General features: G+C 43.4%; 1 protein-coding gene across 8 annotated transcripts in view; it reads right to left on the bottom strand.

Moving 5' to 3' along the window:
- Positions 1 to 772: 772 nt before the first annotated feature.
- Positions 773 to 18,535, bottom strand: part of WDR48 (WD repeat domain 48) — a 33,755-nt gene continuing 15,992 nt past the window's right edge. For 5 of the 8 annotated variants that reach the window (XM_036333200.1, XM_036333197.1, XM_036333204.1 and 2 more), the window contains 15 exons: positions 18,017 to 18,105; positions 17,522 to 17,623; positions 15,421 to 15,645; positions 13,250 to 13,324; positions 12,288 to 12,390; positions 11,391 to 11,488; positions 10,869 to 10,976; positions 10,453 to 10,549; positions 9,681 to 9,776; positions 7,454 to 7,559; positions 6,474 to 6,561; positions 5,167 to 5,202; positions 3,508 to 3,584; positions 1,710 to 1,902; positions 773 to 1,340 (listed from right to left, as the gene is read on the bottom strand). In XM_036333200.1, coding sequence (XP_036189093.1) covers positions 1,245 to 1,340; positions 1,710 to 1,902; positions 3,508 to 3,584; positions 5,167 to 5,202; positions 6,474 to 6,561; positions 7,454 to 7,559; positions 9,681 to 9,776; positions 10,453 to 10,549; positions 10,869 to 10,976; positions 11,391 to 11,488; positions 12,288 to 12,390; positions 13,250 to 13,324; positions 15,421 to 15,645; positions 17,522 to 17,623; positions 18,017 to 18,105 — 1,589 coding nt within the window. In that variant the 3' untranslated portion in view covers positions 773 to 1,244. Of the gene's footprint in view, positions 1,341 to 1,709; positions 1,903 to 3,507; positions 3,585 to 5,166; positions 5,203 to 6,473; positions 6,562 to 7,453; positions 7,560 to 9,680; positions 9,777 to 10,452; positions 10,550 to 10,868; positions 10,977 to 11,390; positions 11,489 to 12,287; positions 12,391 to 13,249; positions 13,325 to 15,420; positions 15,646 to 17,521; positions 17,624 to 18,016; positions 18,106 to 18,535 lie in introns of those variants that run through there. The other 3 variants (XM_036333201.1, XM_036333198.1, XM_036333205.1) reach the window with 3 other exon arrangements.

Raw genomic sequence — 18,535 nt, 5'->3', positions numbered from 1 at the left:
TGGGCGCCGCTGCACACGAGCTGGGGAGGCCCCTGGCCTGGAAGGAACTGCCTCTGAAGGCACTTGTGCTTCTGGCTCCACACGGGAGGCGTGTCTCACGTAGTCTGGTCGGGGCAGACCATTGCTCTCGTCTGAATACAAATGACCTTGGGGAGAATCCAAAGTGTTTTTATGCCAAAAGTTGAAGTGTTTATCCCCAATAAGTTATATTCTGTACAAGATCCAAATGATTCTATGAAAGCTTTAGATTGTTAGAAAGAACAGTGAAAAGCAATCTGGATAGAGGTACAACAACAAAAACCTGCATATAAAACTCTGGAAAACAAGTATGTATGTTTCCAGGCTATGAATTACCAAAGCAACTCACCATGATATCCTTGCACTGACACCATACATTTCAGGTAGCATTTTAAACGAAGTTAAAATTTCACCACAGTCTTAAGTTTTGATGGTGCCTTGCTGCTCACCAGAGCAAGTACCTCTGGTGCCACCTGGCTTTGCCCGTAAATAAAATGACGCAGTGGAGGAAGGAGTAAGACAGCTGCACCTCCCTGTGGCTGCCGGACAGTCCGGGGCACTGGGGTCAGTGTGGCATCGCTGGGAGACAGCGGTCCAAGTGCTATGGCCCAGCCCCTGGAGGTGCCACAGCTCCATCTGCAGGAACACATCTGAGGTGCAGTAGTAGAAACAAGCCCAACACTAGTCATTTATGAAATGGGCTGGCTCTCGAATTGTACATCAGCAAGTTCCTATTAAAAATAACTGTCTTAAATGGGAAAACAATTTGTTTTTAATGACAAACTTGGAAAAAGCCTTCATAGGTACTGCACGAATGGAATGTACTCTTAGAAAAGCTACTCAGCACGTGTGAAGTGGAAACACAGTGACAGATATGGCCCTACAGGATGTGTTTCTAACAAGTGCTAACGAAGATAAGGTCCTTTGAAATAAAAGGAGGAAGCCAGGCCTGCGCTGGCCTGTCAGTTCTCTGTACATCTCGAGAGACAGTTGGCTGGGGTTCTGCTCTCAGACTCTGCCTCCCTGGGGACAGATTGCTCTACACAAGGAGACTGGTTTCTATATTACATTTCCATTAGTCACTGCAGTTGAAAGAGAATCTCGGTCCATACCAAATCGGCCATTAGAAGTCTGGCTCCCACTGGGCTCAGTGGGCTTCCTAGGACTACTCTTGGGGCCACAGAGGAAGGTCAGTAAATGGATACCCAGGAGCGCTCGCCCACCCCTCACGTGGACTTCTGCCGGTAATGGAGGGTGAGGTCACCGCCACTCTTCCATATGAAGTGTTTCACTGTCCGCAGGTCCATATTTGGATCCAAAACCTGAACAGAAAAACATAAATTAGAAATGTCAAAGCCTCTGCTATCTAAGGCCTTTACGGTTGCCCTCCCCCACCCCCGGGGTGGCAACCCTGGGCGCAGGACACCGTCTCCAGCCATTCCTCGCGAAGGCCTTCAGTGCATCTTGTTTTAAAACAGCTCCACCCACCCCACTTCACATCCTAAACTAAGAGAATCTGCTCTGCAAATCAAGATGACCCTGTGTCCTTTCCTTGGGAGATACCCAGAGTTCCTTAGAGCCTCTTTACGAGCAGAAGCCCCTTCTCCCCCCAAAGGCAACAGACCTGGGAACCATAATCAGACCCCGTGATGTAACTCCGAGCACCGGCCCTGGTCCGCAAGCCCACCTACCTGGTCCTGGCACAGAAGTTCAATTTTCTCCTCTGCCAACACAGCAATATCCTCCTCTTTCTCCTGTTCTCCTGGCTTTTCATTATTAGAAGAGCTAGTGGTTTGCGACTCATTATCCAAGTTGATGATTTTCTCATAAACATGTTCCATGACTTTCCGGACTTGGAGCATGTCGCTAGCAGAAAGTCTATCTCTGTAAAAGGCAAGGGCAGACTTGACATCAGGAAGTCACTGGATATTCTCTCTTCCCTATTCTTTGGTGTTAACATTTTATAAGGATGAAAACAGACCACAGAATCATAAACCAATACAAGTTTTGGTCATTGCCTTACGCCATTTTTAGAACTGCCAATCGACCTCTGTGGTGCCCTTTAAGCCATGACTGTGCTGCACCAGAGCGGACACACTACCTGCTCTGGGAGGGAAGGCGGCCGGGCTCCCAGGCCCATTTCCCCCAGGGCCTGCCTGCCTACAGCTACAACCTCCTGCCCCAACTCCACACCCACAAACCCGATAGCTGACTGGGTATCTCCAGTTGGCTGTTCCCCAGGAACCTCAAACTCTACATGTCCAAACCTAGATTCATCAATGGCCTTACCCCCAAACCTACTTCTGTTTCTCTGATGTCAGTTAATGGTTGAACCAAGCAGGCTCAGGCTCAAACTCTGAAAGCACCTTGAGTTTAGGGTCATTACATCTAGTGAAGTGAGATCTAGGACAGTGATGGCGAACCTTTTGAGCTCGGCATGTCAGCATTTTGAAAAGCCCTAACTTAACTCTGGTGCCGTGTCACATATAGAAATTTTTTGATATTTGCAACCATAGTAAAACAAAGATATTTTTGATATTTATTTTCTATATTTAAATGCCATTTAACAAAGAAAAATCAACCAAAAAAAAATGAGTTTGCGTGTCACCTCTGACACACGTGTCATAGGTTCGCCATCACTGATCTAGGACTTGCTCCTGTGTGTGTGCAGGCAGGTGGGGGGAGGGTAGGAGGAAGAAGCAGATGAAGCAAATGTTTGGCCGTGTGTGGAGAATGACTGGAAGCTGCTGGATGGGATAATGGGGGTTCATTCTCCTATTCTTTGTTTTGTATATGATTGGAAATACCCCCCAACAAAAGGTTTTAAAGTCTTATTCATTTTATTTGCTAGGATATACACCAATGAAACCGGAATTTCTTCTCCGACTTCCCTCTGAAGTTATTTTCCCACCGCCCCCCCCCCCGCCCCCCCATCCTAGGCTGCAGCACAGAGGTCCTCACTAGTTTTCAGTTCTTGCGCATGCTTCCACTTCCACTTCCATGTCCCTGATCAAACCATTTCCTGGACCTGGAATATCTCCTGAAGTTCTATCCATCCTTGCAGGTCTAGCTCAAATTCCGTGTCCTTCGAGAAGCCTTTCTGGAAAGCTCCAAAAATTCATTTCTTTCCCCTAAGCTCATGATTTCTTAGGTATCCATAGAAGCAGTTATTGTGGATACACAGGAGCACTCACCCAGTCCTCACGCGGACTTGTGTCAGTAATGGAGGGTGAGGTCACATCACTCTTCCATATAAAAGAGTGTCGGGCACAGATTATGGCAAGAGACAAAATCCATGTCTTATTTTTGAACATCTGTAGCTTACCACAGTAGGTACTTGGTAAATGGTTAAACTGTATGAAGTGATATTATAAAACTAGCCTTATATCTAGTCCTTGCCTCCTTTGCTATAAAAGCAATCATAAGGAATAAAAAACCTGTCTGGTAATTAATTAGATAAAAGCATCACATGACAGTACATTTACTTACTTTTTTAAGGTTTTTGCTCCTGAAGATGCATGAGGTTGGAGGTAGAAAGGAATTTTGTTGAATTTGGGCATATTTTTCTGAAATATTAAAAGTAAAAAATGGCATCATAGTTTCTATTAACTGGTAGATTAAAATGATGTCAATAGGAGAACATGATTTACAAGTTAATAGTTGTTTTACAATTAAAAGTCACTTTCTATGAAATTTACAGTAAGCTATCAAATTATCTAAGTCAGCCTTAGACAAAATGTATCAGAAAAGTATAAGGTTCAGTTTTGTAATAAAAGATTATATGTAATGTCAGTGGCAATATGAACTTGCAAACATGGCTCTTTTCAAATAACAATTCAAGGTATTAAAGGGAGACAAATTTTATTTTAATTCATGAAGCCATACAAACCAAAATCTAAATTCTACATTAAACTATTAAGGCTGATCCCTAAAGGCCCAAACAAAAAATTAAGTGCCTTGAGAGAAACCCATAACATTTGTCTTTGAGCAAAACCATAGTCTACGCTGGCGAGGCCCCTCATGCAATGGAAAGGCCACCAGGCCCTCCCCCGCTCTTCCCTCTGACGTCAGAGGGCTGAGGTTTTGCACAAGAGTGGAAACTTCAGCCAACTAGCTAGACATCTACCGTGAAGTAAACCACATACTTAGTGAAAGATAAAACTAACTGGTCATCTTTTCTCTGGGTATCAATCCCCTCCGAGCCTCCATGCCCTGGCCCATCCAGATGTCTCCTCTCAGGAATAAGCCACAGGCCTAAAGTATGCCAGGTGAGTTGCACATTCAAAGGAGTAGTGGTTTATGGGGGAGCTCGGACTTGGAGACGACCACAGAATACCCACCAGGTGTCACACTGGCGTGGAGGTGGTATATCTGGGACAGAAAATACTTTCTGAAGGTTCTAGAGATTAAATCTCTTTTCATATGGCTTTAGGGGTATACAAAACAGGTCAACAGCACAGAAGAGAGTCTAGAAACAGACCCATGTATATGCAGAAATTTAGTATATGATAAAGACAGCATTTCAAATTAGTAGAAAAAGGATAGATTATTTAAAAATTGTGTTGGCACACTGGCTATTGTCCATTTGTAGAAAGTTAGCATCCTACTTCACACCAAACAAAATAACTAATAGATTAAAGACCCAGACATAAACAATTATCATAAACATACTAGAGAATACAGGAGAACATTTTTGCTACATAAGCAAGACATGAAACTCAGAACCATAAAGTGTCAATCTGATTATATAAAATTAAAACTTTCTGCCTGACAAAAATACCACGAACAAAGTAAAAATTCAATTAAGAGACATAATAGTCAAAGAGTTAATATTTAATATGATGAGCTCCTATAAATTAATAAGAAGGAGAAATAACCCAATAGAGAAATAAGTAAATAACACAAGCAATTCACAGAAGAAATAGAAATGGCCAATATGAAAAGATACTTAACCTCACTACAAATTAAAAAAAACACCCAAATTATATTAAAACAATGAGATAGTATTTGTCTGTCTTTTATCAAAGATTGAAAGTACCCAGTGTGGGTGAGGGTGTGGGCACGCATATACTGTGGAGAGAGTGCGAACTGGTACAGCCTTGTGGAGGGCAATTTGCCGATATCTATCAAAATTTAAAATGTGCATACCCTTTGATCCAGCAATTCCACTTCTAGGAATTTATCCTAAAAAGTACACAAAGTTATATGTACAAGGATGTTCTCTGAAGCATTGTTTGTAATAGAAAACATTGGAAACAACCCAAGTGCCCATTAATAGGGTACTGGTTAAATAAATTATGGTACATTTATACAATGGAATAGTATACAGTCATTTACAAGAAATGATCCAATCTGTAGAGTCATGAAAAAATCCTCAAGATAGATTTTTAAGTAAAAACAAAAACAAAACAAAAAACCACCAAGTTGCAGAACAGTATGCATAACAGATCTTGTGAAAATAAAACAAGCTACATGCAGGTAATATATGCTGATGTAGCATAGAAAAAAGCACTAAAGGCTCTGCACTAAACTAGTAACAGTTGTTACCTCTGGGGAGAAGGACAGGGGGCAAATGGAAGAGAAGGAGTGATTGAGAAAGGGATGGGAGTTTCACTTTATTCATTTATGTTCTTTAATAAGCATATATTATTTTTATAGTTAAAAACCAATACAGATATCCACAGATGAATGCCAATACTACTTCTGCAACTTTGGAACTACAGGGAAGCAGAACAGGATTCTACCTGGCAGTCTAGTTTTTACTTAATAAATTTATTTACAAAAAGTGAGACTGAAGAGGGACGGGGGTCCTCGGGCAGGGGCCTGGAGAGCTCTGTATATAGGGCTGTGAGACAAGGGACCCGCCAGGTGGAAGGGTGCTTTGTAATCACATAAAGTAAAAAGGGAGTTACAACCACTCCCTCCTCCATCCACGATTAAAAAGACGTCTCTGAGGTGAATGGGGAGCCCAGGACTTAAGGGTGTTGGAAGGGTTCCGCGTGTGCCAGGGTTGAAGGGGTGTCCCCGGCACCAGGCGGCTCCTGCATCAGCTGGTAGAACTGCACGTAGCCCTCACTGGGTGCCGCCTGGTTTTCACGGACAGGAGACACAGAAGTCACTGTGGACATGCCAACCAGTCTGGCACCGGCGCAGGGCTGTGCAGTGGCTGCAAAGGGCTTAGAGCTGACACTCGGGGCTCCGGCTCCGTCCCTGGCACAGCTCGGGGCTCCGTGGCTGCAGCGGGAGGGCTACGCCTACTGCTCTCTTCCTGCCGGAGCCTCGGGAGGCGGAGCACGAGGATTCGGGGATGGCTGTCCTGTCAGCTTTCTGGGGTTTGTTTTCTTTGGCAATCTAGTTTTTATGACACTTTCAGGTTATACAGTCTGAAGCAGTTCTGAACTTGCTTCATGATTTGGAAAAAACACAAGGGCGAAGTGGGACTGGAGGACACTTACATCCACAGTGATGTCAATTACCCATTGCGGCACCGTCTCATTGAGGAGCATGGACTCGGTCTCCCCTCCGGAATCCCGGCAGAGCAGCCTAAACATAGCCACCAGGTAGTGAGTGACACGACAGCAGATGACAAAATCACTGTTATAAACACTAGACAAAGGGACAGGGCCTTACAGAGTTCCTTCAGGACAACCCACTGAGCTGAGGAAAGAAGTGCAGCCAGCCGGGATGGCTCACTCAGCTGGAGCGAGAGACTCCGGGGCCAGCAGCACCAGCGCTGCCTCTGAGTCCCTGCATAATGCGGGAAGCCTGTGTGCAGGCAAAGCCCTCGAGAAAGATCCCCTGCCAGCGCTGCAGCCCCCGGCACAGGCCTCCCCACGGAGCGGGGCAGGGTATTTTGGTAACACACTCAGGAAACCACCATAAAGGCGGAGAATGCTGCGCTCAAGGGCAAGACAAGCCCCTTTCTTACTTATGGCCCTACACACGGCTCTCGTGCGCTCTCCCCGTCACTCTAGCAGGCCTTGCTGGCAACGTGTAGGTAAGGCCAGTGTAGCTCTTTCCTGCAGGGACACACGCAGGCCAGCCTCACACCTCAGATCAGGCCATCGCTGGGCCCAACAATTCCCAGGAGCAGCCCAGTCCATCCTGCCTGACCCAGCTTGCGGGCAGTCACCTACTCTGATGCTGTCCTGTGGACAGGGACTTCTGGTGCTGCCATCTGTCCCCTGACCTCGGCAGTCATGCTGAATAAGTGAAAGTGAGTTTCCTGCAGACACCACCAGAGAAGTTGCCTCGAGGCAAGGTGTCGACCTCATTTAACAGCAGAGGCTCAGCTCTCAGAACAGTGGTCTAATAGCATCACTTAACTCTCTCACCGAGATGAGAAGCTTCCCAAGCCCTGGCACCTCTAGAGTGGTAATGAACAATCTGTAGCCTCCGCTTCCTTAGACATGCCTCCAGCCCTCCTCGCTCATACCTGAACAGTGTGCGGCCTCCTGCTTCACCAAAGATCACGGGGGTGTGGGGGGGCACTTGGAAATAGCCATTCCCCTTCTGTACTCGGTTCTCTTGCTCCCCATTTACTAGGAAAAGATACAGATGGTGTCAGATGCAGAGTTAGTGCAATGAACAGATTCTAAACATTATGTTTACCCAGGCTTCAAACACTGCAATATTTTTAAAGTTAAAAGTCCTTTAAGTCGGCCAGAGTAAAAAATAAAGGCAAAAAACAAACCAAGTCAAATTCCTGAAAGTAAGAAATACTTGGTATAGCAACTTGTGATGTGCCCCATGAGAAATGACTGCGTTTCAGAGGGTTTTAGTAGAAGAGATTAAAGTTTGAGATTTGAAGCAAAAGCATAACCATCTACTTGAACCACAGGGGAGCCTAGGAAAGTGTGTTTATAAATGGTAATCTGGTGTGTGTTTTTCTTGGGTCAGAAAAAAAATTATTTTCATGGCGGCCAGAACTAATGGCAGAGGGATCAGTGAAAAATAAAATCCCCAGAGAGGTCATACTCTTATTCATATTGTTCTCTGCAGATTTCATTTCACTGTTTTCTTTGTAATCTTTGGACCCAAGTGCAGTTAACCCCCACTCAGGTGCCAACTTGCTCATGAATTTCCCCAATGAATCCAGAAGCAGCCCCATCCTCTGAAATCCTACAGCACCTTCAGGCCGCTCCCATGACACCCAGCACTTCTCCCTGGACTCAGAATGCTTCATGCAGGTAGCTCTCTGCCCAGCAGAACGTCAGTCCTTGAAGGACAGGGTCCATGCCCATTTATCTGCATTATCCCCACCTATAGCTTACTAGAGGCCCGAGTACTTGAGCTCAATAATATAATCTAAGCAACTCCCGAGTATCTGCTGAGCACAGCAGGTACAGCAGGTTACCAGACAGGTGGACACCATAGTGTCCTGAGCTCTGGCTGGGGAGGTGGGCGGGCCCTGCCCTGCTTTACTGTGGCACTTTGACTTGAAGAATGACTTGGGGTTTCCTGGGACTTCTTCCCCCAACCCAAACCTGGCTCCAAGAGGTGCTGACAGTAGCACTGTTTCTTGACTAATCTTTATCGGACACTTGGGCCTCTGAGGGCATCCTGTCTGTGATGTTACAGATGGAGGACAAGCGAAGAACAGGACAGGACAAGCCCACAGCTACACCGCTGATAAATGGCAGAGCCATACCAGAGCCTTGCTTTCTCAACCCTCGGTGGAGAGATCTGTCCACTGAGTTTCCCTGGGTCCCAGCCCACTGTGCAATTCTGATGGGGAGGTAACATAAAAGAAAAGCCACATGGGGGGACCAGTGCCCTCTCTCTGGCAGGGACATCAGGAGACTGGCTTTCAAGGAACATGCCATGCTTACAAAAGAGATTTAAAGTCCAAAAATCATTCTGGATGAGTCAGTCAGCAGAGCGAAGTCCCTGCTAGGTGCGCATCGCTGCTGACCACCAGAAGCGGGCCATCCTCAGCGGACTCCAGGGAACTCAGAATCCTCAGCGGAGTGGGCCCTCGGTAGGTGGGACACAAGGCATCTTCAACTGGCTGTAGGTTACACATGAGTTGTCAAATTTTAAGATCTTTCCTCCTCTTTCTTTAATCAGACTGAGCCTATGAGAAGGTTGCTGCCCCTGCCTGTGGCACACACAGTCTTTGAATGTCCTCAAGGGCATTTATTCTTTATATAGACGTGTTCACTTGTCCTGACACTTCTGAGTTGGAATTTGATTTTTTTGAAACATTCAGAGCCAAGATCAGGCAGATCATCAGACTAGGTAATAGCAACATTTCAGGCCAACATGAAATATGACAATACAAGGCCAACCTGGCTTTCTGAGGCAGCTAACTAGCTGGCTTGAAGGTAAGTCCAGCAGGTCCATGGATACCCTGGGAAGCAGCTTCAGCATAAGCTTGCTAAGCTGTCTACTTTTAAGGACAAAGGTCATGTGAATATACAGGGTTGATTCTCTCTATATTGATCAGTTTCACTGATTGAAAGTTCCTTGGATTTTCAGTGAAGACTGGATGGATGTTCCTTCTTTGGGATGTGGAAGGGAAGGCAATAAATTGGGCACATCACAAATATTATGTCACAATTTAGCAAATGCTTAAAATGTTTCTTAAAATAACAACCAGTCTAAGTCTTTTTAACTTCTGAGTAATTGTTAACCATTTATCCCGATATAAAAGCACGAACCATGGTTTACTTCATTTTCTTCTTCGTCTATGGGATTCACATGTGTTCTAGGCCAATATTCTAGGAGTGCCTGGAGCAAAAGTCCTCCTAAGTTCACTGCAACAGAGTTAATTAAAAAGAAAAAAAAATGGAAAAGAGAATTACTCGTTTTTACCTAAAAATAGAGGGAAAGAAATAAAAACAAGTTTCCACATATTCTGATGTTAAAATCTTTTTCCTAATCCTCACCTGAGGATATGTTTTTATTGCTTTTACAGAAAGGAGAGGGAGGGAGGGAGGGAGGGAGAGAGAGAGAGAAAGAGAGAGAGAGAGAGAGAGAGAGAGAGAAAGATGAGAAACACCACATGTGTTCCGACTGGGGATCAAACCCACAACCCTGTGGTGTATGGGACGACACTGCACCCCCCCAAGCCACCTGGCCAGAGCCTGATGTTAAATTCTTAACCCAACGCCAATGATGTTTAAAAGCAAGACTTCAGAGATTTTGCCAAGTCTATTAAAATTTTATCTTTGAATGTTTGAAGCAGTGGTAATATGGAGCAAACGTATTCTATTTGGTTGTTCAGATATAGCCATTCTTTAAAAGGCTATTTCATATGAAGCCACTAGAACGGTATTTGTATACATCGGGTACATGCTACACTCTTAGGAAAATCCTGACCAAAGACATCATCAACACAACAGAACAGACTCTTAGAAAGATGAGCACAAGGAGGGAGCACAGACCCACCTTCTCTTTCGCAAGGAGGAAGAGAAGGAAGGACACACTCACGTTTTGGATCTGACCCGTCAGGGCTGCTGAAGCCGGCATCTTTGGCAGAAACCCAAGCAGCAAAACAGTCGCTCTCGTCCAGAGTAATAGTCAGCATCTGTCAGAAGCAAACGTTGTTAGTGGCATGCCATTTGGATACATTCTCCAAACGCGTATCTAAACCTTTATTTGTACTGTTTAACGAAAGTGCTAAGCCACAGATTCAGAACCAAAAAGTGTTTCATGCAGTTCTATGCAACTACAGTTTAATTTACTAGGACACAAAAAGATATTTAAACTACATTTTGCAAGAATTAATAATTTTTTCCCTTTCACACTTAAAAACATAGGACTTTGTAATTAATGATACTTAATTTTGAGCTACGTTAGAAATTTTCAACTATCCCAAATTGCATAGGTACCAACTGTGAACTTACCCCTGTTTTTAAGTCTACTGAGAACCAATTTGGTACATATACCATCTTAAATCTTTTTTTAATTTCATCTTCAAAATCCACTTTGCCCAGATCTTCCACTTTACTTGCCTATACATAAAAAAGAAAGTATAATAATTAAGTGGCAACTTAATTTGATTCTGACTTAGCTACTCAAAATTTTACACATTTTCACATTTTGCCTATTAATATGGAGTCTAAAACATTTTTTAAAAAATGGTCAAACATTTTTATTTTAGAGCAGTTACCTTTAAATAACTATTACAATTTTAAATTAAAACCCCCCCACAAAATATTCGTTTTGGAGACTATAGCCTTACCTAATATTCACGTAAGAAAGTATCTACCCCCCAAATAAAGTATTATTGAAACGAAATCTTAATTTATATACTTATTATCTTGGTGTATATCTATCTATGTATCTACATCTATGTATATCTATATCATAAAAAATAAGTGGGATATATGAACCAGTATCATATATTTAATATAAAAGATACTCACCTTCAATACGTCCCAATATGCCACATTGTTATTGGTATCTTTTGTTAATATATGTCTCTTATCATTCAGAATGTGGCACTGAATAATACTGGCACCGCCTAAAGGAGAAGAACCCACACAATTAGCAGGACAATCCTTCCACTACATTTAAATTCACCGTGCGGCAATAACAGTGAACTGGTATCTAACAGAACATAAATCATACTAGCCCCCCAGGAAGAAGAAGGCAAATCAGAAGACTGTGTCATTATATCTAAGGCAATTTAAGGCCAATCAAACAAAAACAGTCTGGTTTTAATACAGATTATAGATTAAAAGAATCCTCACTTCAACACGGGGCTACTGGTTGAAACTGTTAAGGGCAGACAGTTTTACCCGCTGGGAAAGTCCAAATAATGACAGGAAACCTTTAAATGAGCCCCATCTCTCATCAACTTTTGCTTCCTATCTTCCTTCTCTTTATGCTCCTGCAGGAACATTGTTCTTGAATGTGTCATTCAATATTCTAATCCCAAGCTCTGACATTAAAGTCAGAGGTGCCATTACAGCTGTAGTCTGTAGAATTCTAGGACCAGAGTGGACTTTTCTGGCTTGTGCTAAAAGACAACACTAAACTCTATATATTTTTCAGAATGGCTGTTGGCTTTACCAAGGCCGTGACCATCCTGATGCTGGGTAAAAAGATTAATTAAAGAAAGCCCACATTTTGAAGTCACTAAATAGCAGTTTTTAAAAGCTTTCTTCTATTAAAAATAAATCAAAATGCTATTATGAGTCTTTTGTTGACATCAGAATTACATTTAAAGGAAGGTCATCTCCTCCATTTCTGTCAGTCTCTTAGTAACTACAATTAATCTCCACAAAAGGTACTAAATACCTTCCAGTTTCCTTACTCACCTTTAATAACCTGGTCAGGTTGTGTACAAAGGGGTGTTATAGGGTTTGTACAGTCATTGTCATAATCTCCAGAGGCTCTAAAGTTGTGAATTCCCTTCAATGTCTGAAGGAACAAAATTTATTATTTAGTCATTTTATGCTTTATAAGCTTTGCCAATCTGTTTAAAGTGGCAGGAAAAACAAAGAACAAACAAATGAGAACAACCCAACAATAAAACATCAGCCAAAAAATAGTGACAAAGTATGATTATCTACCATGATTTAAAAAACCCAAACGAACATTAAGAAGGGAATGTCTTTTTGGAGAGAACAGCAGGCATTCTTTCAGGTAAACTATGTTGATCGCAAATTAGCACAATGAAATTTAGACAAGAAATGTAACATTTGTTACAGTACAGAGACAGACCACTTGACCTGCATAATAAATAGGAATAAATATAAACACTTGTTCTTTTGTTATCCACGAACAGTCTGGTAAGAAAACTTAAAGTCTTCAATTAAGATTTAAGCATTAATAGTACTTTTGATGACTTCTCTCTGACCGTCCTCTTATTTCTCTCCCTGTTTTTCATACTATGAAGAAAAAGGAAATGAGTCTGAAAGCAGTTTTCGGTTTTGAGAAACAGAAGCCTAACCAGTTTCCCTGCTGTGCTGGTACTGGGCTGCCTCTTTTCAAATGCAGCTCCATGAGGTCAGAGCTGTACTAAATCTACTGGCTGTATCGGGCCACAGCTTAGGCATGTCACATATATTTCTTGGCTTCTGACAAAGACATCGAAGCGTCATTTGACCACTACCTTAATTTCTGTACAACCCTTAGGCCCGCACCTGCATTCATAGGGGCGTTTAGGTTTTTGCGCTGTTGAAAGGCATGCTGAGCCAGGCTCATACTGAGCATTGCTACTGGGTCTAATCCTTTATCAGCTTCTAATCCTTAGTCAGCTGTACAATGGCTCACTTACCCATTTATTTACTGTAGATTTCGTTGTTGCAACCCAGATTGCAGGAGGCGGATCAGCTGACCTATCAAGCTCCATCTGAGAACAACACACAAAAATACCGCGGTGTGGAATGCTGATTCTTCTGAGCTGCCAGGACCAGCTCTACATTATTAAATAACTCCTCCATTCAGCACTGTGTGTTGACTATACCATGGCACGTGTTAAAAGCTAGGGATTCAACAAATGAATGAGGGAGTCTGTGCTAAAGAAATTCATGACCCTATAAAAGTGTAGCAGCAGTGACTTCTCACCAAAAAGAATGGCTTAAAGATTTAAGTGTGGTTAATTTAAGGCAGGGGTGGGGAACCTTTTTTTCTGCCAAGAGCCATTTGGATATTTATAACATCATGTGAGGGCCACACAAAGTTATCAACTTAAAATTAACCTGCTATATTTGGTCAAACATTTAATTAACTCACACCTAATGCCTCAGCAGGGCCAGACCCAATGATTTGCGGGCCTTACATGGCCTGTGGGCTGGACGTTTCCCACCCCTGATTTAAGGGATCTAAACGGGCACAGGCCAAAGGAGACTTAATAGAATTTTTTTATGTTCTTAATAACAAAGAAATGGATTTATTTTTCTCTTTGAAAATGTTAGTAGTAAAAACATAGCATAGCAAAAGTGAAAAGTACCCCACATAATCTACCCCCTCACCCAAGGATAGTGCACTTGTGAACAGTTTACTGTGTGCCCTTCTGTATTTTTAAAATACTAAATGTATGCCTTAGCTGGTTTGGCTTAATGGATAGAGCGTCAACCTGCAGACTAAAGGGTCCCAGGTCCAATTCCGGTCAAGGGCACGTGCCTGGGTTGCAGGCTCGACCCCCAGTGGGGAGCATGCAGGAGGCAGTCAATCAAAAATTCTCTCTCATTATTGATGTTTCTATCTCTCTCTCCCTCTCCCTACCTCTCTGAAATTAATAAAAATATATTAAAAAAATACTGAATGTATAAAATATATAAATGCCCATATATCATGCAACGGGAATCACTCTGCATTAGCCCACTGTTCTTCCTGTACCAGGAAACCGCAGGACTGGAGCTGCGGGGACAGGGCCCGACTCTTAGCAAGCCGGGATCCTCTTCAGTCCAGAGTGACGCTCCTTTTAACACACGGCTGTCTGCGCTAAGGTCTTTTTCTCCAGCCAAGAGACCCTGGCAGCTGCAGGACCCACAGCGCAGTGTTCCTCTTCCCCACCTGTCACCCCATCAGCTGCTTCCTGCACACATGCTGTGTCTGTGATAGCAGCCCTAACTCGCTTGCTGTTCTCTAAAGCATTACTGGTTTGTCCATTAGGACGTGCCCTCTACCTTAGAGAACTGCACTCAGCCAGACCACAGGCATCCTCTCAATGTCTCCTCGACCTCTGTTCCCTGTTGCAGCCCTTCCTCCTATGCTGGTCTGGGTGTCAGATGTCACTCAGCTTCACAGATGGGTATTTGCAGTTGTTACTTGCTTTCCCTGATGTTTGCAGATGATTTCTGAGAAGACAGGGCAGTCTGTCTGTATGCTCCCTTTGAAAGTTCCTCGCTGTGTTTCAGTGTGCAATTCTAGGACTATCAGTGAGGCTGGACATCTGTCCCGTGATGCCTGGCCATTTTTTAGCCTAGGCTCTACTTCTAATAGCTGTCAATATGGATGGCTTCCCAAGTACCCATGCACCCACATCCAGACCCCGATCAGGACCACTCCGAGCAGTCACGTGTAGGGTGAGCGAGCTCATTCCCTCCTCCCGAGGAGTGCTCCTCCACACCCTCCCTCCCTCTTGAGCAGTGGACAATTTCTGCTTACAGATACCTGAACTCCTCATATTCCTCCTCTAATGACAGGTTAAGACAGCCAGGCGCTCTCAGGAGCAATGTAACAATCTTAATTATATAAACTAAAATATATGACATACTGCCCTGGTTGACCGGTGTGGCTCAGTTGGTTGGAGTGTCGTCACTTGCACCAGAAGGTGGTGGGTTCGATTCCCAGGCAGGGCACACACCCAAGTTTCGGGTTCGATCCCTGGTCGGGTCGCATACAGGAGGTAACCAATCAATGCTTCTCTCTGATGTTGATGTTCTTTTCTCTCTCTCTCTCTTCCTTCCTCTCAAATCAATTTAAAAAATATATATCACATACCTTGAGAACTGGTGCCTTTTCTTCACAAATCAGCACTCGAATGTCAGGGTTTCTTAGGTCTGTACAATAAATCTTCCGGTCCCTCCCTCCAGAATACACGTGTGTGAAGGCGTCATTGACTTGCAGAGCCCAAACACCTTCATCATGGACTCGGTACGTCGCTATACATCTCTGCTGACCGAGGGACCACAGGCGAATTGTCCCATCAGAACTGCCAGAAAGACACTGGGAACAAAGAAAGTAAAGGTTGGAGATCTGTCCGAAAGCTCCTGTGCTCTGCCCAGACTTCTCTCCTGACGCCACATTGTCAAGCACACACCCCTAGCAACCTGTATTTCTGCCTCTGAAAAGTGGCTTGATCCAGGTATGTTGACACCAATCAAAATAATTGCTATGTGACGGACCTCAAATCCTAAGATTTGCTGACTAAGGATCTTACGCTACAACAAAGGAAGTGAGGCAATAGGTTGCTGTCCATGATATTCACTGGCCTATTATACATCACTAGAGGCCCGGTGTATGAAAATTCATGCGCTGGAGGCGGGTGTCCCTCAGCCCGGCCTGCCCCCTCTCACAGTCTGGGAGCCCTCAGGGGCAGGAGGTGATCCGGCGATCAGGGGAAGGCAACACCCCATTACACCTTGCTGCTGCCACTGCCGGCAGCGCAAGCCTCGGCTGGCCCTGGTTACCTGTGCCTTGGGCCGGCCCTGGGCGGCTGGGGGTTTAGGGGACTAGGGATCTCCAGAGGCAGGCCACATGCCTGCCGCCCTGGTGGGGCTGAGGGGACTGGGCACTGCCATCTTGTGGCTGTGGGCACCGCCATCTTCGAGGGTGTAGCAGTCAATTAGCATATTCCCTTCTTATTGGCTGTGGGCGCCACCATCTTTACAATGGCGTGAGGGTCAATTAACATATTCCCTTTATTAGATATGATAAGTCCTTGAATCACAATGCCACCAGAGACCCAGCATTAGAAGCTTGCAGAATTCTCAAGGATGCAAAATAAACTCTGGTCCAGTAACTGATATCTAGCGCTTCTGTCTCAAACAAGAGTTTGACAATCAGTAGCTGACTTTAGTGAAGTGCACTGACTTGTATTTAAGTCATCTTGGTTTTAAAAAGCACATTCATAAACGTATATATAGAAACAAGGCATGGAGTGTAGCAGTCAGGAGGATCTTCAGCAAGTCTGCCAGGCCCAGGGCCCTCTTCTGGAAACCATCGTGTCTACAACCCGTATGTAAGGGCAGCCCCATGGAGACCATACGACCCAGGCAACCTGGACAAAGCTTAGAGAACAAGGCCTGGCACCCATCTCCCACGCAGCCCAGCAGCTACACTGCAAAACCTGAGCAGCTGACTGCACTAGGCTTCTTGACTCACATGAAAATGGGGCTGCAAAGGGTTCAAGGGCTCTAAAAACCCAGGGATTACGACAAGAACATATTCATTATTTCTAATCTTCTCACCTACTACACAAACTAAATATGATTCCCACTTTGCAGATGAGCTAACTACGGACCAGGATGAAGTCCTCTCCTCCAGGCCACTCAATGCATTAACACTGAGTGCCTTCTACATTTCTAAGCCTCTCTTTGTCTGGCTCTGGAAAGTGATTTCCTTCCTTTGGTTAGTTTTTCAAATCTTTCTTTCACCTTTGGAGACAAAAAGGTTTCTCTAATTCACTTGTGAGGCAATTTTCATGATGTAATTTCCACAGAAGTAATAGAATTATGGTGTTTCTCATCTCATAATTTTTCTACTCTCCCTTTTCTAGCTCCATCACAATCAATTAATTCCAATTAGCTGTGAACTTATCCCTGCCCCATGAAAAAATGGCTGGGGGAGCAGGAGTAAGTGGTAGTGGAATAAATGGTGCTTAGTTTTCGTTTTTTATCTACAATGATGAAAGATCGTTTTTTCAAAATTGGGGTTATTATATGTACAAATTAATATTTTAAGGATTTAAAATTAATCCACAGTTTATAATATATGCAGCTTTGTTCAATCAGTGTACGCAGCAGTTCACTAAGTGGGGGGATTTCTGTTGTATGAAACGTTGGCAAAGCTATTAGGTCAATGCCCACGCGAAGCCACGTACCTGGGTGCCGTCTCTGTTCAGCAGCAACGCTTTCACATTATCCGTGTGCCCTTTAAGCTTCATCAGTTTTGCACATGTTCTTGGGTCCCATACCCTTAAAACCTGTCAATTTTAACAAAATATTACATAAACTGAGTACATCCACGATCAAATTTCAATAACAGATGACTTTTATAAATCAAATGACAGCCACTAAATTCTGAGAAAAAAACATTGCTTCTGCCAACAGACACTGTCTAAGGCTTCCTTTTCAAGTGGGAGGAAGCCTCTTTAATGTCAAAACATGAACAGGCCTTTCCCACCCCGTCCACCCACCCCCATTACCACACACGACAGTAATTACACAGTTACGCTCTTATCTGTTCAAATAAAACCTTTCTTTTAGCATTCCACCAGGCAAAACCACTGTCTATATGGCTAGTAATGACACAGATCAAATTATTTTGGTTTCTTTGTTTTCTAGAGTTAAGGTACACCCTTTAAGCTCCCCCTTACCTTCTCAGTGGACCCTGATACAATGATTGTTCCCAGTTGATTCATTGCCAGGCTATAAATGGAATCTTTGTTCCCACTTAAAGAAGAAGCTATTAAGGATAAATGGAGCTACATGTTAACAAAATTACCAGATGTTTAGTAGCTAGTCAGCAAAAATTGCAGGCTTAATTATTCAATTTTAAAAATCTTATCTTTATAAGTGCTCTAAAGAAATCTATAACAGAGATATCAAGTTTTACATCTTTTCTGGATTTGAGTATACACAAATGCTCAATAAATATTTGCTAAATTGAACTGCACTGCCATTTAAAACCTATCCACATAAGTAATATATTTTCAAAGATATACATGTACCACTGAGGTATATGAAAAATATGTCCAAACTCACTATTTCAAATAAACAAAAATACTATTTTCACCAAATCAGATTAAAAAGAAAACAACAAGGTAATATTCAATTATCAGAAAACACAGTAAAACGGCACTCTCACACACTGCTTGTGGGAGGACAATGTGGTA

This window comes from Myotis myotis, unplaced genomic scaffold (genome assembly GCF_014108235.1).
Source record: "Myotis myotis isolate mMyoMyo1 unplaced genomic scaffold, mMyoMyo1.p scaffold_m19_p_13, whole genome shotgun sequence".
Taxonomy (NCBI): domain Eukaryota; kingdom Metazoa; phylum Chordata; class Mammalia; order Chiroptera; family Vespertilionidae; genus Myotis; species Myotis myotis.
The sequence above is the reverse complement of the archived record's forward strand: the minus strand, read 5'-3'. Positions and strand labels throughout refer to the sequence as shown.